The following is a 26,648-nucleotide window of genomic DNA, read 5'->3' as shown; positions in this document are numbered from 1 at the left end:
AAGGTTGTACTAACATATAGCAATGTCATGTGCAGCAATCCAGGCACTCTCCATTTGCCATCCACTGCTGAAGGCAAGAGTGTTGAATGAAGCGAGTAAAAAAGCCAAAGGAAAGGCCAGCAGACGAGCAGGTAGGTGATTCGTCCAACATGTTTAAGCCCCAGAGCTACTTGGAATAAATAACATTGCCCTTCTGTGGTGTCTAGTATTAAAGGGAATTATTTTCTGTTTCAACACTGGACGATGTGGATGAGATGGTTGTTTCTATGCCATCTTCCAGAGTTCATCCAGCCGGTAAAGGAGCGTCCTCGGACAGACTGCGCTGTTGCCAGGCGGATGGTGACCAGAGCCCTGGGGATGCAGGGACGAGGAAGAGGAGGGCAGTGATGTTGAAGGGAATTGCAAACGCTGTCGGCTTAAACAGGTGAACGGACGAACACAAGTGACAAAGGAAGTTCTAAGCATTTTTAAGACTACGCAGGCAGAATTGTGGAGTTTGATACGGAGTTAAATTAATGTTTGTCCAACTATACCTGCCATAGTGATTTGATAGGGATAGCTGTTAACTGTTAAATATACAATACTTGAATGTCACATTCTGCAACACGTCTCTTAATTTGCATACGAGGTTCCATTTCTATACACTTCAGAACCGTATGAAAAAAGTTTCATCATTTAGATTTGGATCTGCATTCACCAATATTTATTTTAAAAATGCTAAATTCTTTTCCACATTCACCCTTTCATATAAAATATAACCAGTCAGGCAGCAAGCAACAAGTACTCTTAAAATACAAAATACAAAAACAAAAAAAAAACGTAATTCACAAAACGACGAAGAGGCATTTTCACATACATTTGTAGCTTTTTCAGTATGTCCGTCCACAATGTTATCATAGTCCCTGACAAGAATAATGTAACAAAACATAGACATTGAGAAATAAGCTGAGGGGATGCACAGATCATGAAGATGAAAATGTGTTGACTGAAACAACCAAGACAAAAAAACTCAATAAATAAAACATTTTCAAAAGCGAGCTCAAGTATGTGGAACACAAAATCCTGATAGAAAGAAAAAAAAAAAGCCTATTTACGCTTAATTCTTACAATTTATGACTTAAAATGTTTACAAGTTGACAGAAACACTGCAGGAAACAAATCCAATACAATTTACCGTGTTCAGCACCAAAGGAGCCATGAGAGAAAATGTCAAAGTAAATCTAAATTTAGGCCTAAATTACAGTTTGGGTTACAAGTTGTCATCCTTTTGTAGAAAGTTAAATACAGTCTTTATAAAAACAGGAATATTTTGTCTTGTCAGTTTTGTTGTTGCCATTGATTGTGCCATGTTGCTCTACAGTCATTATAATCATGTACTGCATTTGTTCTCAGTTTTGAGTTAAAGTCTTTAACCATCCAATACTGTGGATTCATCTGTTTTGGGTGGGAAACATACAGTGCAAGATTCAGTTGTAGCACCAGGTTTAACAGTTCACTGTTTCATCCATCCTAAGCAAACACAACATGCGGGTGAAGGTGTCACCTAATGGATGTTGGTTTGAGGCTTTTCCCAAACTTTGGCTTCGAAAAACAACTGTTGGCACCGTTAATTTAATAAATTATGTGGCCGCATCCTTCCCTGACATCTCTCCCAGTAAGCACCAGGTCGAAACCTACATTTCACTGATGGCAAAGGCACTAGAACATTAAAAGATAAGGACATTGTTTGTACAGCTGAATGTGGTTAATAGATAAGCAAGCAGTTCATTGAATCGTTGTCCGTTGTACCGGAAACAAACCAGCACGGCTCCAAGGAAGCAAAACAGCACAGCTCCCTCTAGTGGTTGTCGAATATCAATACGTGGTTCCCTAATGTCCGTCTGCCTCGTCTACCTTTGGTCTACCGATGTGTAACCTGGTTGGTCAGCAGTCCAGGGAATGTTTCCTCTGTTTCTGAACTCATTGTGCCACCTGTGAAGTCAGACAGGGAAAAGATGATGGAGACAAGAGCTCACCATGTAACATAACGCAACACAAATGCTGATTTAAAAAAAAAGAAGTCTTAACGTGAGAGCGTACCAGTCTTTTTGAATTCCATCATGCAAACAAAGCATTCTGTTTTGCAGCATGTTGTAATATACCTTCTACTGTCAAACACCGTGTTCTATTTCCTACAGAAAGGTCCAGTGGAGGTCTGCCTCCATTCATCGGGCCTCTAGAGGCCCCACAGTGGCCACAAACAGCCAGCTGATGAAGAAGAGTACGACTACAGTCCAAGCACCGTTTGCCTGCTTCACTGGTTGGTACAGCAGGTTGGCATGGTGACGAATGGGACTGGCAAGAGTTGACTGCCTCACATCAGCAGCATCCACACTGCTGACGTGTCCTCGAGTGAATCACAGCCAGCCTCACAGTCTCAACGTGGCCGCTCTAAAGCTGAACCTGACCCCGTTTGGACGTTATTGATGTGGTTCCAGTTGTTCACTGTTAAGAGCAATAAAGAAAGTAGAGTCCAATGCAAAGAGTGGAGTCATATGGAAAGCCAGAGAAGCTCTTAGCTTGTTTTGATTTAAATGCATGACGTCTTCAAAGTAAAGTGTGTTTCAGGTGTCTTTCATTTCCAGACAGTTTTATTTCCTCTTTGCCCAAGTGATGCATTATGGTTGCATAATTCTACTTAAGTGATTCTTTCAAAACTAGATGTTGAAATCCTCCACACATTAATTCTCAGGATTTGGTTGAAGCTGTCGTTAACAGCCAGGTTTTTTTATATAGAGTGCACAATTCCAACTGACAAATGTAGATCCATTAAAATGAATGAAGTATTGTTTTTAAAAGCCAGCACGGACACGGTCGTAAAGAAAAAACACATGTACCAGCAATGTTATGCTGGACAATGTTTCCTAATGTTTTAGTTCATTTTCATTTTGTTTAAATTGTTGTAAACAAGTTTACAAGTTGTTTTTCATCTTTTTTATTTTCCTCTAAAGAACACAAAACTACCATCGGATTGTTGCCTCAGAGGCAAAGTGTTCTCTCTCCACATCACAGAACTAAAGCTTGAGTTTGGAAACTTGGAATGTTGAGCCCTTTGTGCCCGTTACTGTATTTAGTAAAATAAAGATGTTGGAGCGTTTTATTTTCTGTCAAACTGAAATGAGAGGTTTCCCTGAAATGATCTTTTTGTGCCTGAAGCGGGAGCGACAGGACTTGTTCTGTGGTATGCCTCTATGCGTTACCCATGTCGACTAATTGTAGAATTTAACTGCATCCCTTGAGTCATTTCAGGGAAAAGAAGACTTAATTATAGCGTTTAATGCTCCGCAATCCCATGAAAATATGAAAACCACACATTAACTTGATTCGTTGTATAAAAGTTTCAGTGATGTAAAAGTTGTAATAAACAAAAGTTGCAGCCAAGAAGAACAGTTGATGTGTGTTTCAGTGGCTCTACTTTGGTACGTTTGAAATGAAATGTGTTAAATGTTGATTATCTTTACAAGGATGTTTGTATCTACATCAGGTTATAGTATCAAAACTGTAAACTCATTTTATTTCATATTTTGCTTCAAACCCTGCAACTGAACTCTTGCCATCTTAGTTAATACCGTTTTAAATACCACAGTGCAGAAGGGATGGTGGGTCTTTATAAAGGTAAGGGTCTCACCTATATGACAGTTGTATGTCCATATGCGCTGTCCATCATACCGGGAGCGGCACTTCATAATGTTGTTGGTGTAATCTGATTCTGCAACCTCATAGTTAGGGTTTATCACAACCTGGAAGAACAAAAAGAAACAAAACAATGTTTGTTAAAAGTCTGAAAGAAGCATTCTCTTTCCTTGATACATAAGGAACGAATAATACAGTTTTAGTGAGTTTTATTGCTGCAACTGATTTAGAAAGACAATCGTGTCGTGGCGGATGTCAGAGTTTGTCTCTCAATCTAGTTATTAGAAATGTTGTTTCAGCTGCAGCCAAAGTGTCTGTGTCCTTCAACAACCTCTGCTAAGTCTGACTTTACTCAGGCTGAGTGTCAAACACAAGCAGATGAGGAGACGTGGAAAGTCTTGGTATGTGTTTGGTCTATAAGACTACGCTGGCCGGAGATGAGACAATCATTCCAGATGCAGATGTGCCGCTATCGACTATTTATCTCCCGCTATCGGCTGGCTAGACTGGCAGACCAAATGTTTCACCTGGAAGATGTAGTCGCCGGGCTTCACGTCTGTGATGTCAATCCACTGACAGTCAATGTCGTGCCTGTAGGTATCCCAGCAGCCCAATGTGATGCCTTGTGCCCCGAAGTTTGCACATGCATACTTCTTCTGGATACCTGTCAGCATTCACAACAGTTTCAGTTTTAGTATTAAGCCTTTCAGAACTTTCAACAACATACATTGTTTTTACAATATTCTCTTCTTGTGAAAGCAAAATCATGTTAAACCACAATTCAGTAGCACAATTCTACACAAAGCCTCAGTATGTGATAAAAGTAGAAAGGGAAGGAAGACTATTTACCCTCGTCACAGTGAGTGTCCTCCAGACAGAAGCTGGCTTTGTGTCCCTCTGCAACTTTAGTGCCATTTAGACTCAGCAGGTCATAGTGGGTGAAAACCTCCATACTGTGGTAATGTCTGGAATAGACGAGACAAAACCTAATGTTGAAACGTCCTATACTGTATATGTCATTATGTAGCAACTCCTACATGGGTAATAACACACATGCTCGCCTTATGGGGGAAAAGACACATCGCCAGTGGAATATAGGGATTTCCAGAGCAGTTAACGTTGGTAATTAATTATGAAAGATTCATTCCATATGATGTCATTCAGTTTCACATATGCAGTATTCATATGTGAAACTGAATGATCCCCTCAAAGGATTCATGACATTTTGACATCCAGCATGAACATGAACAACAGTAAACCCCCGTGTCATCCTTTGAGAGTAACAGATCAGGTTTTCATGCAGTCAATATTATAAAAGCAAGCTACAAACTGTAGCTCTCGTGGAGGTCTCACCTGTGACACTCATGCCAAACCCAGGAGTGGTGTGCCGCCCGCGGCCTGAAGTCTGACTGGCCGTTGTTGTGGATCTGGGAGGAGAAGCGGAGAAGGCGGCGGTAGGAGTTGGAGTCAGCTGTGTCAGCACTTTTGGACAGACACTGCTCCTCGTGGGCACACTGCAACGCGTACATGGGTCTGTCCTCCAGGTAGGTGGTCTGCTCCACAGCCTGGGAGCTGAGGACCAGGTCTGGGGCCACTGGGAGGGTGAGAGCAACAAGGTACGAAGTGGTTAACACCAGCATGTATCACAGAAACTAGAAGTTCCCCAATTAGCTGTAGAGCAGCAAGTTAGTCTTTGATAATATTCCTTACTGTCAGAGTTTTATACACTTCACATCCAACAGCACAATACAGTATTTACCACATATTTCATTTCATTCCAATTTCATGGCCTGTAAGATTGTGAACGTAAACAGTGATTGTATTCTACAGTTTCTTACTCTGAGTACAGGAGACCCCCGCGGCGAAGCGTCCACCTCCTTTGGGACAGTCAACGTGTTTCCCGTGATGTAGACACTGTTCCAGAGTAAGCTCAGTTCCCGAACATCGCACTCCACTCATCAAGACTACATCAGCGGAGGAATCTCCTTCCCAGTACCATGTTTCCTGATGAAAGAGAAGAACAGAAAATGAGTCGATCGAGCGTAGTTTGTTTGGACAGACCTGTAATGTAACATTATATGATCTGGGATTTTCCCAGGTCATATACGACTTTAACGTTTTTGCTTTCAGGTCTGAGGACTAGTCAAGCCTTTAGGCAGTCAAGTCTTGACTAGCCTGGTTCTGTCCCAAAGTAACAACATCTACCTATCAACACCTAAAAAGTTAGTTAATTAAAATGAAAATACACTACAGAGATTTTGTTATCTTCTGGACAGAGCGATGTTTCCCCGGTTCTCTGTCTTTGTGCTAAGCTAGGCTAACTGGCTGCTGGTAGCTTCACAATTATCGTATAGAGACAAGAGTGGTAGCAATCGTCTCATCTGACTCTCCGTTAGAAAGTGAATACGTGTATTTTCCAAAATGTCAAACTATTCATTTAAATCTGACTTAATTCCAAGTCTCAAGTCTCCATCTTTGTTACATAGGTTCATCTATTTATACTCGAGCCAGCTGGACTCAAAAAGATGAAGATCATGTGTGGGAATGTTTTAAGCAGAAACATTATCTTAATTTTCCTCCTGTATTTAATATGCAGACATTATCTCAGTTGTCCCACAGGGCAAATCTAATCAAAGGGTCCATCACACATCACAGCAAGGGGCGCTCAGCTGTCCTCACAGTCCTGACTCAGCCTTATTACAACATTTTGCAGACCACGAGGAAACCGCCTGTGAAAGAAACGACTCATACTTTCCGTCATCTTTCAAGAAAGTGGAGGATTCATGAGAAAGATATTGAGCTGAGGGATATGGATGTGGGAGTAGTTGCTGGTGGGCTGAGGAGAGGGGTAGACAGCAGTATATAGTTTGAGCTTGGTGTCAATTGTTCCATCTGGTGGTGGGGTTTGCCTGCAGAAGTATTTAATTCAGACAGGAAAGCGTCTCTAGAGAAGCTGAGTCTTTGCTCTGCTACGATAGCAAAGAGCAGACTTTTACTAATTTTAAACCTACAATATGAGAAGTAATGGCAACTTACTGTATGTGAAAAGGAGACATGTTATTATTAAACTTGACCTGATTATTTGACTTTGAGCGAAATAGCTACTTGTAATCCAAGTAGACCCTTTATTTCACCCTGGAAAAGCCCAATGTTGAACTGTACTTGACTAAAGGACGAGTACTCAAGCAGTGAGTGCAAACAGATGATGACATGTTCATGTGTTGTCTCATTAGAAGTACATTGTACTTAATTGTCTAAAACACACTTTAGTGAGATAATCATCCTGCAACATATCCGGTCCACGTTCCACTCCACACGTACACACATGAGTCACACATACTTTCCAGACCTATATCATCTGAAACCACAAATACACCCCTGGTTTCAAAATAGAAATATATAAAGAGCACAAGGGGGGGGGTTTAACTTAACCAGCTTCTCACCTCATGACATAAAGAAAGCACCGGGGGTGTCCTTTAAAAATAAAGACATGAACGTAAGCAGGACAGCACTGTGACGCTGCCAAGTCAGGCCGCGGGCTTTAGCGGTGGAAAGCTCAACTAAACTTCAAACAGCAAAACGAAAGATTCACCATCACTCCTGCTGAAGAGTTTTAAGCTCATCTGTGTTTTAGGTTTATCACTCCAGGCCGGCTTTCTGCTCTGACGTTGTGTTTTTGAAGTTTATAGGACAGTTACAACCTTATTCTGCCCTCTGGGATCAATAAAGTTCAAGTGAGAGTTAATGGCATCCACACACACACACACACACACACACACACACACACACACAGGTTGGGACATTAACATGGGTACAATCATGCATATTATACATGATTGTAATTTTCATATCATGTCCAATCTATTTATCAAATCTGATCTAATAACATGTATATTATCTAAGATATAAAATACCACAAATTATTAACAATGGTACTATAATGTGAGGAAAAGTAGAGGCCTGGCCTGAGGTGCAGACAGACCCCACTCTTTAGTTTGGAAACTGTCCACTAAATGTGTGTGTATATTTCTTTTCTTTTTACCAATTTAACCTGGTGGTTACGGTAAATCTATATTCTGGTGATCCATTTTCTAAGTCTGATCTAAATAGTTTTCTCTCCTGTGTTGACTTAAGAACAGGGGAAAAATTGTTCTTACCAGGACAATCTTCCTAAATTCCTTAAATAAATCTTTTTTAACACCTTGTGTTGAAATACACATTTCGGCCACAAGAGGCTGAAGTGCAGCACTACTCAATGTTCTAAATAGGACTAAAAGCATTAATGTTTTCCTCCAGGTGAGTTTAATTTCTCCATGCATTCCAAACACAAGGTGCATACATTGTGTGTTAGCAAGTTATGCAATGAATTCATCTTAAAAATACTTTTTTTGGAAGTAGATGTGGAGACCATCATTTACACCTTACCTGGAAAGCATGGCTGGCAAAGCCCAAGCCGAGCTGTCTGCACACGACCATGGCCTCCATGGTCCCCCAGCTGTCACTGCACACTGCGCCCCACACCATAGAGCCGTTCCTCTCTGCCAGAACCTCCACACGGCCCTCAAAGGCATTGCGGCCGCCATTTAACCGGAGCTAAGGACAAAGATAGACAGATGTGTCCTCCAGTTCTACACAAATCTTTATTTTTTTTATAGTATAGACGTACTGAGAGGTCCTCACTCTTTTGTTGAAGCCCATGGCGGGAACATTACACCTGAGTGCTGCGTCTTCCTCATGGCTGCAGCCCAAAGCGTCACGGTTGAAGTAGCACTCAGTCAGTGACTTTTCAAAGCCGGAGCACTCCACCTCGTTCATGTGGACCGGCCCGATTCCTGCGGACAAACAAACACATAAATTATGTTTAACTGTCATTCTGTTGAACTTGTGATTACACTCAGGGTCACTAAAAATGTGAAAAACAGCTGGAGCATTAGCATCGTGTACATTACGGAAAATTATTTTAGAAGAACTGTCATCTATTTTCATAAGCTGATCTTTGGGTTACACAATTATTTTTGGAAACACAAGCCTGTGTTGCCCACTATTCTTGAATAAAACAACATTAGCTGCTTGTGGGTTTTCATAGAACAACACGTCCATCTAAAGACAGATGGTAAGATTTCCTGTTCCCTTGAAATTAAAGTGCACAGGAAACAGTCAGCTATGGCTAATGAAAATGAGACACTTGAGGCATTTGATAAAGACAAATTCTCTCTCTGCTTCTTTAGAAAGATAAGTCATCTTAGTCTAGCAGAGTTTCCATCATAACATGTGTGAGTCCTCCCTCCATGCTGGCGTTCTTCCCATGTGACTGAGCAGGAATGTCTCTAGTGATGCGAGCTACAGCCAGAGACTGCGATGGACGAGCAGCCAATGGAGAAAAATAAATTCACTAAAGGACAAACACAGTGCTGCTGCAATCAGTCCGTCAGTTCTCAGGTCTGACTGATGATTCAAATAGATTACATGTTTATGACTTCACAAATGCAACACACAAAGAAATGCAAATGAGTTTGTAGCCTTTATCAGCTGAAAATTAGTAAAAAATATAAAAAAGGATTTTCATAGAAATCCTTATTGTATAAGAACTATACCTAAAAACTAATCTCCCATACGAATCTGGGAATCACTTACAAGTACAAGTTCAGTTTTTTTGACATTCTTCTTTAGTCCACTTCAGTGACTTCTGAAAACAAACATAAGCTATTTCAAATCTATGGTCTGTATGTGGCACCCTTTGTGGATCCAGTGGTCAGTTCATAAAGAAAATCCATCCCTCAAATAACCTTGTGCACTCTCCAACAAAGAATTCCTCCTGTGAAACCCATCAAGGCTGTTTTTCTCTTGCTGGAACATTTTGTGCGCTCCTGTGTTTTGGTGTGAGAATAAGGCAGAGGAGAAGACAACTAATCCAGTGCACATGTGATTCTTATAAGGCTGTGGTATATTGCATTTCGCAGATTCAGGTTATAAGCATTAATGTGCTACTATATACATTCCCTAATGTACTTATATGCTGACTGAAGGTCTGGGCGGATTGAAGTGAGACGAACACAGGTGGTGGTACAGAGGCCAAAGATAAGGTGCCGATGGGAGTCTCTGGTTTCAGCCCACACCTTTCATTTTCACAGCTGGGAATGAGTTGTTTAAAGTTCTGCCGGGACTTTGAAATGTCATCAAAGTTAAAAGCCTGCAAGAAGTTGAGTTCAACTGTTACAGTCTACCTGTATGAGTGAGAGTTGCGACTGCGGCCTATGTGTCAGTGTCTATCTATCAGTGTATGGAGTCGCCACCAGAATAATTACATGATTTATTCCAAACCCCTTACATAACTGGATATTTGAGGCCATATTTTAAAAAACTGCGAACAATATACCAGCTGATTTTTTTTAAATTAGGATTTTCTTTTTATAAGATCCTTTATATTTAAGAATTAAGACCAATGTATGCCCTGAACTATGTAATGGAAAAACACTTTCTGAATTACCCCAATTATGGGCCAGACAATTGATCATTCTAGCATGATGTTTCTGTGTTTAAGGAGTAACTTAACACTATTTAATTTACTATTTTTTTAATTTAATGAAAAACAAAAAACAAAGAAAGAAAAACAATTCAATAATTGGGCTGAAACAGGTGTTAAGTTGCTCTCTAACTATAATGAAAATATGAGTAGATACATAATTTTTTTTAATAAATTAATTAATTACATTTGGATTTAAAAGATGATTTGTAAGACTTCCCCCTCCAAAACATATATTCTTTAAATCATTTAACTTTTTTACTCTATTTTTGGGGTGTTTTTGTCCTTCTATTTCATTCTGGCACACACCCTTTATACAAACGTACAACCATTTACAATTGTACTATATCTTATAATACAATAACAATAATATTAGTGACTAATCTGTAGATCATACCTTGTCCAAGTCGGGCTCCAGTCAAGGCCTCTTTGGCACTACCGAAGCCCAGCTCTCGACACACCACGGTGGCAGCTCGAATGTTCCAGTTGTCGTCACACACTGTACCCCACTCCCCATTCTTCAACACCTCCACTCGCCCCTCGCCAATCATAGCTCCGCCTCTTAGACGCACCAAGGGTTGCTGCGGAAACAGTTCACCAAAAAAAATGTAAATGAATGAGAATGCTGACAGTGACAACAGTCGTGTACATTATTATTACCAAAAACCACAGAACTTGATGAAATCTGAATTAACTGCATAGTAAGTCAACTCTTTTAATTTGGACATCATTGCAACGTGAAGCAACATGTGACTAGCTAGACGGCTGTCTTTAACAATTCCCATTAAAAATGTAAAGAAGCTTTAATCAGTCATATCCTGAAATATGATTTTCTCAATATCAAAACCCAAGCAGAAAGCAGGCTCACTATGCTGCACACGTTGCCCATAACTGCATGTTGATTATAAAAATAATTTTCTAGTGAAACTCTTGATTTTATTTGGTCTATATAGGATTATCATCATCCCTTGTTTTGAAGGGCAGATAGAAAATAGGTGTTTCCTTGGTAATAATGTATAAACTATAAACACCACGCAGGAACACTGATTATCAAACAACAGATGTTTAGCGTTCGTCCTCTCAAATGTTTCCATATGCTTGACTACAGGGCCACTTGATTAATAAGTAGAACATGTTGAAATCCAGTGCAGGACTCAGATAAAGAATCGATTATTGGATAGTATGACATGTGCTTATCCAACTCTGTACTCTAAAATGTTTGTGGTTCTTATAATGTAATGTAATGCAGCAACATAACTGGAGAGCATACATTTTGAATCAGACATTCAAATTAGCACTATAACACCACATGCATGTTTTTTCTTTTGAATTAATTGAAGAGTCTAATTCAGACGAAATCAGATGTTATTCAAGATATGTCACAAACATCTGTAGAGATTAGTTTCAGTATGAAACTAATCTCAGCCATATGGTACCATAAATGGACTTACTGAAGTGGAGTCTGATATCTTTCAGTTTGTAGTTCTACTCCCACAAGGGAAGACTCAGAGGATTATTCTCAACAGAATACATACTGTTCTTATTTAAAACCCACATCTGATTCTGATCAGTTGCAACATCACCAAAATACAATACAATTATTGACCTTAACTGCCCTCCTTTGCATGAAATGCTGCCTGCATTGACAGTAATGTATCTATAAATCATAAAGTACTATAAACACACTCTATGACATGTATTCTAGTTCCTTTCTGTCTCATAATGTCAGTATACATTGTAGTAATAAGTAAGGATGTTATCTGTCCTTTCTCAAATGCCACCAAACCGATTCATCGCACGTTTACTGTACCTATTTAATACGACCAATAACTGTAATAAAGCTCGCACATGGCCACGGAAACAGTTGAAGATCCCCGTTTGTCAACTTCAACACTGAAATCACACGCAAACACCACACGGAAAGGACGAGAGCTGAGTTTCAAACCCAGAACGTTCTTCCTATGAAGCGACAGAGCTAACCTTCTGAAGCGCGCACAATCTGACCTACCTCAACGCGGTAGGCCTTCCTGTAGCCGGCACTGACGGTGGGAGCAAAGGCACGTCCAGGCACACAGCTGATCACTACAGGCATGCCCTCCTCGCAGGTGCTGTTTCCCTTCAACTCTATCTCTCTGCCCATCTTACAATCTGTCAGGTCGGCCTCGTTGCCTGTGCAGTTCACAGAGAAACCCCAGTAGTTCTTCTTACGACGACTGGCCAGCAATCTGAGAAGGAACGACACAGTAAAACAATCTGTTACAAAATATACTGTATGCTTTTTTCCTGTTGATTTGTATATGTCTACATTACTGCAAACATATTAGAAAGCGTCTCATCATTTTTAATGGTAAAAAATGTCAATATTTTTCCAACGTTTCGGGTACCCGTGGCTATCAGTTCATGCCAAAAACCTGCAGACTTGAAACCTGATTCAGACGTTAATCCCTCACAGCGAACATATCGCCAGTCTTTTTTGTTATTTTACGTTATGTTGTCGCAGCATAGTAATGCTGTTGCACGGATTGTTTTGAAAAGTGGGTCGCTTGGTGAGTGCTGGTGAGAGGTTCTGACACCAAACACTTAATAATAAGGTGCTGAGCCACATTCCAGTCTAAAGATTCAGATGTCAAGAGATTTACACGAGCAAATCACAGCAAAGAAGAGCTTTCAAATTAGTTATAAATACTAAAATTGCAGCCATGAAAAAAAACTTTTTTAAGCACCATCTGCAGCACATGAAATATTTTACTATTCTTTCTCACATTTCACAAAAATACTAAGGAGCTGTTTTATGGGAAGTGGGAATTTTAGTTATTTATTGTGAGGAGCTGAACAACAACCATACAACGCTGTAAAACTCAATGGGGGTATTGTTGTGAGAGCACCGTAACACTCTCATGACCTCCATACTTCAACTAAGGGTCACTGAGGAGCCCAACAACAGTGGACCTTGAAGCAGGTTTGGGTCGTGGAAGAAGCAGACCATTTAATCAAACCAGCATGAGCTTTATTTACAGCCTTTTGGTTCTTACAGCTTGTCCAGATGCTGTAAACAAGAATGTAGCTCGAGGTCGGTTTGAACAATTTGTGGTCTGTGGAATTTGAAGAGATGCTAGATTTGATTGAGAGTTTCTAATTTTGTTGGACTGTTATTTGCATGTTTGGTGAACAGAGCTGTCCTTTGTTTTTCCAGATAAAAGACAGAGTGAATGTGATCTTTCACCTCTGCAAAAGAGTGAACCATGTGAGACCACACACTCTAAAACCCACACAGGCTTTGTGATCTTAAGAGATAAAGAACAAACAAAGAGCTCCTTGCTGGTTTAGTGTGCTTTAAATGGTCAAAATCGCGTAAATAGCATAAATAGCGTAAAATCAGAGAAGATCATGTCTACCAACACCATCAAAATAGAAATTGTTTAAATAAAAGTCATCTGCTTGGCCTTCATCTTACTTTATTATAACCAGAAGCATCAATTTGAACATCAAGGTGAAAACCTGACCACATTACATGGGATCATTCCGATGACTCAACATAAATAAATGCATGTCTGATGTCTCTCTGGTCTTAATTTGACTGTGGTGGGACAGTGGAGCCTTTCAGATGATTGTGGACACCAACGTTGACTGTATGTGCATAATGAATAGATTCGACTTACAGATGAAAACATAAACTCATGCACACATAAAGTTCACTGAAGACCAAACAAATCAAGATATGTTCTTATTAGAAGGCAGGTAGCCACATTCGTTTCTAAAACGTTCGAATATTAGATTTATACCTCAGGCGGAGCTGTGAAAGAGACAAACATGGTGTTCTCATTCATGCAGTTACAAGATCAGAATATTTGCTCGTGGTTATTGTGCCGTAAACATCTGTTTTGTGTTGAACCTCAGTTGTCATGTTAGCAGATAAAATAAAAATTATACGACACACAAGTGTTCTAGGAATAGCTGGTTTTGTGTCGGGCTACATATTGACATTTTGCTCAGAGGGAAACAATTAAATGCAGCCAAAAGAGCCACTGTTTCACAACGTATTGCACTCAAAGGTTTCCCAGCAAGGCTCATCCTTCATCCTCTAAAACCTCCTCTGGCAGTGTTCTCTTCTTGTCAAGAATCTCCAGACTGAAGTCTGTTTAATCTCAGTGTGCGGATGAAGGGTTGAGTGATCACCAGTGTAAACAAGCGTGGTTATGTAACATTTCTTAACATCAGTTTGCTATGATAAAACATTCCTAAATAGACAAACAATATAAATCAACAGCACCAGGAAATGCAATATTCTTAACACTCCAAGTGTTTGGAACAAACAGGAATTTGTCTTTGACGCAGGTGTGGATCTAAAATGATTCATTATATGTAGCACTACTATATTCCCATAGCCGAAACCGTAATTAACTCAAATAAAATGAGAATGTTCAGTTTAGAGTTCAACTCCTGTAAAGACTTTCATCATATTAATCGGCCCTATTTAAACCCTGCTGCTGGCCTCAGGCACCATTACTTACTTATAGTGTCGGGGATTGAAGCGTTTCTCCCCGGGGAAGCCGTACATGCCACAGATGACTCTGCTGTTCTTCTCAGTCCACTCCTCGTTACAGATCTGTCTCCACTTGCCTCCGTCTTTCACCTCCAGAAAGCCCTCCGTGATGGGAATCCTTTTCCTCTGAGAGAAAGTGGCTCTGAGCCTCACGTCCTCCACCTGCACCGACAAACCCTGAGAAACAGACGAGGAAATGTGTCATCACTGCATGCCATATTACCGGTAATGTACAACAAGTTGGACCTCTTTAAGGAACATGTGCTGAACATAGACTACTAAGAGTTTTATTCAACAGAATATTCCATTATACCTTTATTGTCATTCATAATATCATATTAGCATCAGTCTTTTTTTACTTTACCTTCTTTGCCGATCAAATTTAGCATTTAATAAAATAGCAAATTTCTCTGCGGTGGGACTAATAAAGGATTATCTTCTCTTAACATGTTTCAAATTGAAATGTGTTTCTGTTATCACTATGAAACAGGTCTGAAGTATTAAGGTTGACAATTTTAGGATATAAATAGTTGTAATGGCATCTAAGAGAACAAAAGGTTGTAAGCACACTGCTTAGTTGTTGTTACGATTAAGAGGGGGTCCTTGGAAAACGTTCTCCCCTGTAAGGAGTCCCTGGCCCTAACAAGTTGGAAAACCCCTCATTCAGAGGACAGACAGTTTTATCTGTCATCTGGACTTTGCATGTACTGTTCCACTTGATATTTTGTAACTACAATATGGCCTGTGAGTCATACAGGAAGAACGCATTATGAGGGAATGCAAATGTGGTTCAGAGAAAAAGAAATAAATCCCACAGTGGCTTTTTAGAGACTGTCCGGTTTGCACATATGCTTGAAAATACTGTAAGTCAAGTTGAAAAATCTAAAGATGAAATCTTTGTTTAAACCTGTTAAGTGTTGCCGAGAGGCCTAAGCAGATTGGATGAATGTATGGAATTTTTTTACTGTCTTTGTACTGTAAGGGCCCAAAGGGAGTTGGAGGGAAACATATATCAAATATGACAGCACAGATCTGAGAAAAACAGCAAACAGTGTTTTTCTTTCCTCAGAAAAACAACAACCGTAAAGCTATACATTGTTGTTCACTAGTTTTACATATATATGCTGAAAAGTCACTGGATATTCACTGAAGTGAACTATATCCTTGTGAGTGAGCCAAGAACCTGAAATGAACCGGAGCCCAAAAGGAAAAACATTGCCTTTTTCCCTGCGGGGAAATGTAGAAGAAATCTAGCCACATTTCTCTTCATAGACTTCTCACAAAGCATCTTGGATTTCCTGGCCGATCAGGAAACAGAGAGCAATGATAGGAGAAGTTAAAACAGAAAAACTTATTCCATGAAATTCTTATCAGGATTTTAACGAGAGGCTAAAGACAGAAACTACTGACAGACATAGTTCAGGTTGGGAAAGTATCTTGTATCCTAAAGACCCCTTAATCAGGAAGGAATGGTAACCTTTGACCTCCAGGGCTTCATGAGAAAACAGCTATCCTAAAACTCTGCCATTGTTCATTTCCCTCCTTCTGCCAAGTTCTGCAGTTGGTTCCTGGTTTGGTGTGAGGTTGCACTGTGGATGTGAAAAAGAGCCAAAACTCTGAGCTGCTCAGTGGTATGCAAATGCTGATCTCAGTCATTTCGTAATGGCCCGCTTATTTAACTCTGCAAAAAAATACCTAACATCCAGGCATGTCTCCCAGAAATATTAAACGTTTGCCCACAGGGTGGTTTCCTGAGATGGCGTCAGCCTGGGAGAATGTTCAAGGCTTCAGGGAAGCTAGACACTAAAGACTGGAAATGCAGGAGGAGCCACGGCTAAGTCAGACTGTTTCTACAGTGACCCCAGTCCTCCCACTGACCGCAGTCGTTAGAGCGGGTAAAAAACGCTCTTTCATGAAGAGATTCCTGGTGGCCATAGCATGACACAGTGATGTCCGTCGGTGCCTGGCAGTATGGGAAGGTGAGGAGACGTGATCATGATCAGGGATCCGGTGTTCTCAAATTAAAACCTTAAAAAGGCGAGACGAGGTAGAGATCATTCCTAAAGGTTTTAAAAAAAACAACAACCATGAAGCTATATTAAAACATGCAACAAAATAAAAGACAAAGAAAAAAACCTGATAAACGCGAAAACCATACTCATGAATGGCTAACTGAAGTACACAGAACATGGAATGAAACGCAAAATGTGAGTAATCAAAGTGTCGCCAGGTGTGAAGACAAAAATACCAGACAGGACAGGGGGTACGAGGTGAGTATGAAATGGGGCACTGAGATGGGTCTGGCCAGTGACCAGAGAGAGGATACTGTCCGTCTGAACGTGTGAGACTAAAGAGAAGAGGACGGATATCTGCAGCTGGGACCAGTCCAGGCATTTATCCCCAAAAAACCAGACCACCAGACATAAACTCAGCATAATCCTGTTTGGCTGTGGCCCAAATCTACACACTGGTCACTTTTTTAACAGCCTTTGTGGAGAAACTCAGCGAAATAACTACACATCACAAAAAACATGTCATAATACCAATGTGGAAATCTGGACTTGTCTGAAATACATGAAAAGATCTTCAGATTTGAGACAAAATCTGCCGAACTAGCACCTCTAAAGTTCACAAGTTTACTAACCGACACATAATATGTTTGGTCAATCTGCAGGTCATACTGAGGTTACTTGTCAAATGGACATTTCTATGGAGTTGTCTAATCTTACAGTCACTCCCTGGCTCTGTGTACTGTAGTGTGTGGGTTTGCAAAAGTACTCTTTTCTTGTTCTAAGCAAACACTCATAAATCGCCAATATTTCGTAAGTGAATTCTTTAGACCTGGTTAGCTGGACTTGACCATAGCATGTCTGTCTGTGTTGGAAATATTGAATTAAAAAGAATTCTTGGCCTTGTTTGTAGTGGGGAGTTACCAAAAAAAGGAAAATAGTATTTTTTTAGTTCTTTTCATTATTAGTCTGTGAGGTAAGCTTTCACCATTACTGAACTCTTTCCAAATGGAGAGTAGACTTGTTTTTCTCACTGGGTCTCCCTCAGTATGTAGATGTGTGAACATGAGACTGTGGTCTAGCCAGTGTCTGACTAATGCTTCCACTACTGTGCATTTCTTCCGCTTTATTCAGTCCCCCAGCCCCGCTGCACGTTTATCTACACGTGCCTGCAGACACCAGCACACCCACCCGACCCCCTCCCCACCTTACAAAACAAGCATGAATGATAATCACTCCACAGTTTAGATGAAAAGCAGGAGAACAGCATGGCTCATTCAAATGACTTTCACATCTGCCCCACCCCACACTCTGCCTCACTGGCCCTAAGTGTGCCTGACTGACTTGAATAAGGAAGTGTGTGTGTGTGTAACTGTGTGCTTTGCATCTGGAATATCTATCAGTGAGCGTATTTCATAACTGAAATCTTAAGACCTGGTTAGCTGGACAACAGCATCCATGGCTGTGATGGGAAATGTTCTAGTTTTTATGGTAAGCTGAACGTCTCCTCAGTGTAGCTTGGCTTCAATTGTAGCAATCTATTTGAAAAAAAATTTAACTTTGTATCGAAATGTTGAAATATCACTGTACACGTATGCTTGGGCTTTAATTTAAGCTATTTCAATAAAAAGAAAAGGTTTACTGCATTATAATAACCTTTCTCTCCGACTTATGGGCACTTTTATCTTACATTTGAACGACTTACATTGCGTAATACTGAAATAATGAAACTTTAGTTTTGATGCATATATGCACTGCACATTAACTGAGTCTGAATGGTATTATGGTAAATCACTAAGTGCAGGTTTGAATAATAAAGGTCTCTCTGGGCACTCTGCAGCCCAAAGGAGATCTACTGTAAGGCCATAGGGGATCCAGCTGTTGAACATGTGGTCGATTCGCCTGCTACTCTGTCCACAAGAGAGAAGCTGGCTTCAGCACACACACATCAACCTTTTCTCCCCTTGATCACTCTCCGCCTCACAAGCCTCTCGCTCATGTTGGAGGCAAACCCAACTTTGGCTCGGGTTTCCTTTTGTTGTATAGCAGCGAATGTGAGGAACTGGAATTCTTTTGAGTGGATATCGTCACGCCTGATGAGGAAGAGCAACCTTTGCCCTGTTTGGATGTGCAACCAATGAAAAGGCTTTTAACCGCCGCATTCTGTTATTACAACTGGCCTCTGACGTCTTTGTGTTGATTCTGGATCTAAGTGTTTGGTTTGGATTGAAAACAGGTTCTGCAAGCAGAAGTGTGTGATTCATCTGAAAATAGCTTATTTTCTCTACTATTGGATTGTGAAAAATCTATAAGTCATGAATACGAGTGTTTCAAGCTTACCTAAGCAGCAGTGGAAATGTCTCTTCTGGTGGGGACAATGTAATGCCAACTTTTTGGAAAGCACACACAGAGTAAAAAATATCCTGGAATAACTCCTATCAAATTCAACCATGAACTTATAATTATGCTTAAATGACACATCATCCTCTCTCATAAACATCTAACATATACAGACGGAAGTTTCAGGAAGGAGACGTATTCCGCAAAGATCCTGTAGACACTGATGACACATGCAGCGCACCAACAACCGGAGCTGGCAGAGTTAGTTAAAAATTCCCCACTAACAGATGATAAACAAAGTGTCCTGCCATCTAACTGTTTGGTTCTTTGACAAATGTGTTCAACCTGCTGCTGACTGGAAGACCAAACCAACAGAGGCTTATAAATAAAGCAACTGTGCCTGGTTACATATTTAAAGTAAAAAAGGGATGAATACAATGGTCATGTTAAAATACTTAAATTGAATCAATGATTCAGTCAGCTAGGAATGCATAATCTGTTGTTGTGTTATGAGTGTTGCATAACTAGCTGACAAAAGCTGCAATGGTAAAAGACTTTACTCCGCTTTTGTCTCCAGCGGATAGCAGACGACATTAAAGTCTGACATTACTTAGATTAAGCAGAAGTCGGGAAGATCAGATGTTAAATGACAACTCTGACAAGAGTTTGGGCTGACAAAGAAAGACACTCGTAGTTTAGTTTTTAGCAAAATGTGAAACGTTTTAACTTGATATTTGGTAACTGCTAATGCCTTCATAGTATTTCTGCTCATAGGGTACCACATCTTCAATTGCAACTCATGCCAGTGGGAGCAGCTGTTTTCATTAATGTTCAGCGAACAGTCTTATCTTCACATTTTCCCATGAACTGTAAAGTATCAAAATCATTTCAGTTTGAAGCACCTTTGTGACGTGTAGCTTTATTCTGACTTCTCAATAACAAATTCCTGGTAAACTCAAATTCCAAATCTTTACTGAAATCATGTGAACATGAACAGACACTGAACGTTAAGAGAGTGCAGACAATGCCTTGATAAGCTAAACTATCTCACATGTACACATATCTCAAACACATAAAGTTGGAAAGCATTCACATTGAAGCAAAACTACCAATTTCTCCATCCTTTTAGCAATGACCTCTACACGGACTGCAGCGCACGCTTGGTCAGGGTGTTTCCAGATTGAGCACAGAATGTCAATTCATGCTGTGAATAAACAGATTGAGGGAACAGTGCTGCCCATTGCTGACGTCAGCTCAAGAATGGTTAAAGAGGTGTAGCTACACCTTTTCCCATTCCTCTCCCTGCGACTTGAAAGGCTACTGCCAGACCGAGGAAATATTTGCAGGGTGGGGGGGACTGAAATACAGTAACACCCCGAGACCCAAAATACACAAGACAAACAGGGAACAAGAGGGTGCTGCTTACATGCACTACCTGTACAAATAAGAATATTGTGAATAGGGTTCAGTAGTCTGTGAATAGAGATTTCAATTTCTGCTGTCTTCTATTTCTCCATTCCCATGACTCAACTAGGCATGAGAAAGATACACAAGGATTTCAGATGATCTCCTCAGGCGTGTTGCCTTTACTGAACCCAGTAAAAATCACAGTCACTGTTCTGGCTGCTGGAGAGAGTCCGGTAACGCAGCCAAATCTCCCACCCAACTTCTAGTGTGGACACACAATACACTCTGGTATTAATGCAGTTATATAGTGTGAACGCAATAACTTCTAAGCTGCCAAAAAAAAAACGTTGCTTCGTCTCTATCAGTCTGGTTTTAACAGGGAAACCCTTTGTGGCAATGTCTTTTTAATGACTTGTTCTCAGACAAGCTGAAGTAATACCTCCATCCTCTTCTCTCCCTCCCTTTCTCCCGTCACGTCCACAAACCCACACTGACTTTCCATCTGGTACAAAGGCGTTCTATGCAGCCAGACAGGATGGTCTTCCCCCTCGATGAGTCATCGCCAAAATCTCCCAGGCTGCCGAGTGGGGGTCTGGCGTGGGCAGGGACAGACTATTAGGAGCCTGGCAAAGTCATCAGTTCAAATGGCGGAGTGGACAGCTCGACATGACATACTGACTTGTGGATTAGTTCACCGGCTTCATGTCATGGCAGATATGACAAGGCCCATGGAATAACTGCTGTCTCATTTTGTCCGGATATACTGATGTAGTCATCATTTGGCTATTATTTTGATTGTTGGTTGTATCCATTTAATCATACAGAGCGCAAAATACTGGAGCCGGTTGCAACAGCAATTTGTGCGTTTTGTTTAGCTCAGCCTCGTTATAATGTTTTAGGAAGTGGAGATTTACCGCATCACTGAATTACCACGAGTTGCAGACATAACACAAGGAGAGGAATTGTTACAGAATATTTACGCCAACAAACTTCCAGCTGTAACTGCTGTGTAGCTAGCTAGCTTAACTGACAGAAGCATGACAGAGCTAATCTATTTACCAAGAGTGAAGAGTAAAAGAGATAATGGTATATGGACGATACATCTGACCTGACACTTAATAAAACACTGTTATATAATAAAGAGACATTCTTAAATTACATCTTGAAAAAACAAGACAATATACCTCCAATAAGGAAATATTTGGTCGGTACCATTAGACTAAATGAACAAACAACATTGGGTAGGCTGGTTAGTGTATTTCCACAGTCTGATACTGCAAACTCTGCATACATATCTCTTAATGTATGCATATACATACATATTGCATAAACATTGGGATTGATTGTTTAGTTTATTAATCATTTGGCCTCCTGAAACTACGTTTTGGCAGTTACAGTGTTAGAGTCACAAATAGCTGCTGCAACCGACACAATACGTTTTGTGTATTTCGTTTTTCGAAAGACTGTGTTTACGTCTACAGACAGACAGACATCACATTCAATCCAATGATCTGTCTGGCTCAGTCTGGAAAGTTGTAAATATTTGACGAAAATACTTTGACCTGCTTGGAGCAATGCACTACGATAAGGGTTTTCTTTCATCACAAGCCATGATCTGTTCCCTTTTTTTTATTGTGCTGAACATCTGTTCAAGCTATGTGTGTGTACTTAAACCACGAGTGGATGCTACTTGAGTATTATTAACTATGTTATCAAGCGACCCCGCCCCAGTGTTTACGTTTGTGTGAGTCTCTATGGACGTATCTATTTACTATAAGTACCTCTTCGCTGCTGGCCTGGTTCCGGATGAACTTGAAGCCTTCAATGCGCCTCTGGGTGCAGACCACTCCGACATCTTCTGAATGTTTGCAGTCCGACACTCCAAAGCCATTGGAGTGACACTGAGCCAGGCTCTTCTCACTACCAGAGCAGTGCAAATTGTCTAACCAGATACGACCTGGAACAGAGGCAGAGGCAAAGATTAAAGCAAAGTTTGTTGGTTTGGTTGAGCCCTGCTATCACAAATCACACCTGGTGCCACGCTCTTCTCACTAAGCTACATGTGGCCTTTCCTTAATAAGGAATTAATTCATGAGAAAGAATAAATGGGTGGTTGTAACATTGTACCTTGGTAGCGTAGGCCATGTACCACACCCTTTTGACATACATTGAACCTACTCACATGGAAATGTGTTTGGTCTTCAAATATAACCTGACGCATTCTTTTAGCAAAAACCTGCCAAATAAATGTTGTCACTGAAGCAGATCATCTGCTGTCCAGCTGGCTGTTCTGAATCAGCTGTGAGGGAAACCACACAACTGTGGCCATGGAAACCACCAATGGACCACTCATCATTCGGACAGTCTCAACACGTTGCTGAGGACACCATTGTCTAAACACAATCTTCCGCATTACCAGTAGTGGTAAATCTGGATTGCTGTGTTAAAACGATTATTATCGGGCCTTATGGGAATGTAATCATACATGCCAATGAAAAGAACAGCGAGCACAGTGCACAGGGGAGCCATGAATTTTCTGATTTTACTTTTATTGGCCCTTAAAGCCAGCAACTTACCTCCAGCCACCCTAGACTCAAAATCTTAACAAACTGGCAGAGCAGTGTTCCTCAGAACATCTAAATAAAACACATTTTGTGCATTTGTATTTGATCTTGTTTTGAATTGTAATCTGAAACTAAGTATAGCTTTCGCCATGTTCTCATATTTAGTTTTTTACACAAATTATAGCCGTGTAGCTGTGGCAGCTGAGGATCTGATCAACATCCCTGCAGGAAAAACGTTCTCACCCAAAAGGGATGTCCTTGTACTTGTTTTGTAGTTGTGTCTTCAATTACAAACATTTAGTGGTTTCTCTCACTGGTGTGATCATGACGGGAAATGGAAAATGCTCTTTTATAGCCATGTGTCTCCACCAACAACAACAAAAAAAAGCACAGATAAAAGCAGTTTACATTCACACACTATAGCACACAGCTAGTCTGGGCCTCAAATACTCTCCTTTCAAAATGATGCTATTACAGAGAAAACATCTACAGGACTGTCTCAGAAAATTAGAATATTGTGATAAAGTTCTTTATTTTGTGTAATGCAATTAAAAAAACAAAAATGTCATGCATTCTGGATTCATTACAAATCAACTGAAATATTGCAAGCCTTTTATTCTTTTAATATTGCTGATTATGGCTTACAGCTTAAGAAAACTCAAATATCCTATCTCTAAATATTAGAATATCATGAAAAAGTATACTAGTAGGGTATTCAACTAATCACTTGAATCGTCTAATTAACTCGAAACACCTGCAAGGGTTTCCTGAGCCTTGAAAAACACTCAGCTTGGTTCAGTAAACTAAATCACACGTATGGGGATTATCACAATATTCTAATTTTCTGAGACAGTCCTGTATATGCCTGGAAAAGACGAACCCGGCCTGCACAGCCAGTGCAGGCACATACATCAAACTGCTTCTTGATTGCTTCTTGTAAAATAGTATATGCGTGCAACATTATATTCATGGGGTGTATCACTTCATATATGTTATTATTTAAAATTGCTTTAATGGTTGTGTTGCTTTTGGAAAGCAAGAAGAAAAAAAAAAGTGAATTACTTTGCGTTTGAAGTGGCTGGCTGGATGTGGCCCAACCCAGTGGGAAAACATGTGCCTTTAACAAGGGACACTGAGTTAATTAACAGCTACCAACTGACATTTACCACCAGCAGCCAGCACACTCGCAGCGTTGGGAACCTCATCACCGTCTTTACAGGGATGGAGGAATTCATACACGGCAAAAGTGAGAGAAGATGAGATTACGTCTTCGTGTCTTGTTTACACACCCGGTGTTTCCATCCCCCCCCCCTGCCATGCTCAGAGGTGATTGCCGTGTCTCAGTTCTCCTCTAATGGGGAAACCAGTGCCTGAGGATATTAGCAGTCAGACAGGAGCAAACGTGTACCTCATTCAAGGATTTCCATGGAACATATGAAACAGTTCGAAGCGATACACTGCCTTTGAATGTGGTTGACCCCTCACCTCAGACAGCTGGATAACATCAATCTGAGATGCTTTTAGGAGGGTTTTGATGTTAAGATCATTCCCTGGAAACCAAAAGATGCTTCTAACAAACTCCAGTTTCTTACCTTCTCCTTTTCCGTACTTGGCCGAGGGCAGCCAGGACTCGGCATTCATGAAGCCGAGCTCTCTGCACACCACTTGGGCAGCGGATATGGAGAAGTCGTCATCGCACACTGTCCCCCACTCTCCATTGTAGAAAACTTCCACCCGGCCCTCGTAGTGTTTCCGCTTCTCCCCGGCTAGTCGTAGCTGGATTACGGGGGGGCTGGAGTCTGACTGGGCGTTGCACAGCGTCCACATGCACAACAAGATGGAAAACAGACAGTGGATGGCAACCGGGCGCAGCATGATGCAGTACGAGGGAGGAAAGAACAGTGATCTAGGGGAGATAATAAGACAAAAGACGGTAAGCGTCGGTAATAGAAGCTGTACTGAGCGATGCTTTTCTTTTATCATTTTCAAATTCCAAAGAGTTCAACTGAGGGCTGTACGTTGCAGAGGCAGACAGTAATGTGCACTAGTTTTGTTCATAATTTGAGCTGTTGCAGTATGAAGTCTTGTGCAGTAACAGTTTATATTGGCCATCATCAGGCACCCAGATACCACTCACTGGCCTCAACCCACCACAGTTGTACAATGTATTAAGTAAACATTTGACTGCCAATAAGAGAGAGAAGAAGGAGAATTTTAGAAAAGTCTGGGTGAGAATAAGGGGTTATGTTGCTTGAGACAAGTATTCCTCTCTCTCTCTCTCTCTCTCTCTCTCTCTCTCTCTCTCTCTCTCTCTCTCTCTCTCTTTCTGAAAGCCTAATGGAGAGCAAATGTGGGCTCCTGCAGGGTGGGGTACTGGCCTGCTCGTTTATATCTGCTGATCTGTGCCCGGAGGCTACACTACTGAGGTTCAGAGGAAAAGCTGACTCCGCCTTGATATTTCATGGCAAACCATGAAAGTGTCAACGGAGGGACCAACGGCCCCCGGGGAGGAATTTTCCTGGAGGAAAGGGAGGGAAGGAAGACAGTGAAAGTCAGGAGACCTCCACGTCATTAGTGTGTTTTAAGAGGAGGAAGAGGGAGGTCCACGTTGACGTCATAGCAACAGCCAAACAAACACTCCTGAAGTACACGGTCAATAAATTGTGAGGCTGTGCGAGAGACGTCACTTGAAACATCTGGTTTATCTCCTCATGAAAGTTCAGCAGGAGGAAGGAGCTACTTTAATTTGGTCCGTTCTCACAGCACTTAGGAGTGAATGAACCAACGATGTGTGTGCTTTAAATTAGCCCATCAGAGTTCAGAGTGCACTTCTGAATAAACATCACTCCAGTTAGCATGTGTCAACTCAACATCCCCATGTATGAAAAACCAACACTGATATGTATGTTCTGGATCATACTGCATAACCAGTGGGGACAGACCTCCTAAGATCTCCTAAGGTTCACGACACTTTCTCAGGAACTTGACTTATATTGACAGCAGATTGCAAATGGAGAGTTCGACATGTAGAAAATGTAAAACATGTAGCCTTGAAAGACCAGGGCCAAACAATAAGTGAAAGCTGCCTGGAAAATTCTGAATCCAACATGCTGCATTTATTTATTGTGTTCTCAGTCAGAGCCAGGGCTCTTGAATAGTCTATTGTTCAATTCAGAAAAGAACAAATCAACCATCAAGTGTATGTTAAGCCCTGGCCAGCACAGATCCAAATATCCACAGGAGTGTCAAAAGAAAAAGACCTCATCCTGAGTCAGAGGAGTCCTGCAGCTACTTCGGGAATTTCGTCCAATGTCAGCAGCACCAGAGTAAGGCATACACTGCAGAGTGATGCTAATTCCTTTTAGATTTGGGTTAATTATGACACGTAGCAGCCCGTGTTCAGAATGATCTAACTTTAAGACACTTAAATAACAGCCATTGGATGGAAAAGAAAACGCAATTAGTGAAAGGTGAAAGGAAACACTTACTCTGACAGACGAAGTAAAAACGGTGCACACTCTCCAAGACGCAGACGTTGAGGGTTTCCAACCCTTTTGGAGATGATGAGATATGAAGCAGCGGTTCTTTGT

General features: G+C 40.9%; 2 protein-coding genes across 2 annotated transcripts in view; one reads left to right on the top strand and one right to left on the bottom strand.

Annotated features, from left to right (window-relative positions):
• The window catches only part of r3hcc1 (R3H domain and coiled-coil containing 1), a 5,757-nt gene extending 2,342 nt beyond the window's left edge, over positions 1-3,415 (top strand). The window contains exons 7-9 of the mRNA XM_079186593.1: positions 36-131; positions 281-424; positions 2,178-3,415. Coding sequence (XP_079042719.1) covers positions 36-131; positions 281-387 — 203 coding nt within the window. The 3' untranslated portion in view covers positions 388-424; positions 2,178-3,415. The remainder of the gene's footprint in view (positions 1-35; positions 132-280; positions 425-2,177) is intronic.
• loxl2a (lysyl oxidase-like 2a) lies at positions 619-26,648 on the bottom strand. Its single transcript, XM_079186592.1, has 14 exons — positions 26,547-26,648; positions 24,651-24,964; positions 22,276-22,451; positions 14,707-14,915; positions 12,204-12,420; positions 10,593-10,776; positions 8,353-8,504; positions 8,098-8,265; positions 5,511-5,676; positions 5,026-5,266; positions 4,522-4,637; positions 4,200-4,336; positions 3,668-3,779; positions 619-1,971 (listed from the first exon to the last, which is right to left on the bottom strand). Exons 2-14 carry the CDS (start codon positions 24,931-24,933, stop codon positions 1,901-1,903), a joined length of 2,232 nt encoding a protein of 743 aa, XP_079042718.1. The 5' UTR covers positions 24,934-24,964; positions 26,547-26,648; the 3' UTR covers positions 619-1,900.

The sequence above is a fragment of the Pholis gunnellus genome, assembly GCF_910591455.1.
Source record: "Pholis gunnellus genome assembly, chromosome: 3".
Taxonomy (NCBI): Eukaryota; Metazoa; Chordata; class Actinopteri; order Perciformes; family Pholidae; genus Pholis; species Pholis gunnellus.
The sequence above is the reverse complement of the archived record's forward strand: the minus strand, read 5'-3'. Positions and strand labels throughout refer to the sequence as shown.

What these genes read in the sequence shown, in the direction of transcription:
- loxl2a (XM_079186592.1), bottom strand. Translation starts at nt 24,933, where the DNA reads ATGCTGCGCCCGGTTGCCATCCACTGTCTGTTTTCCATCTTGTTGTGC. An exon ending in TGGAGCCCGACTTGGACAAG is followed by an intron (nt 8,505 to 10,592) that starts GTATGATCTACA and finishes GTTTGTCCGCAG; the next exon opens with GAATCGGGCCGGTCCACATG. An exon ending in GGGGGTCTCCTGTACTCAGA is followed by an intron (nt 5,267 to 5,510) that starts GTAAGAAACTGT and finishes TCACCCTCCCAG; the next exon opens with TGGCCCCAGACCTGGTCCTC.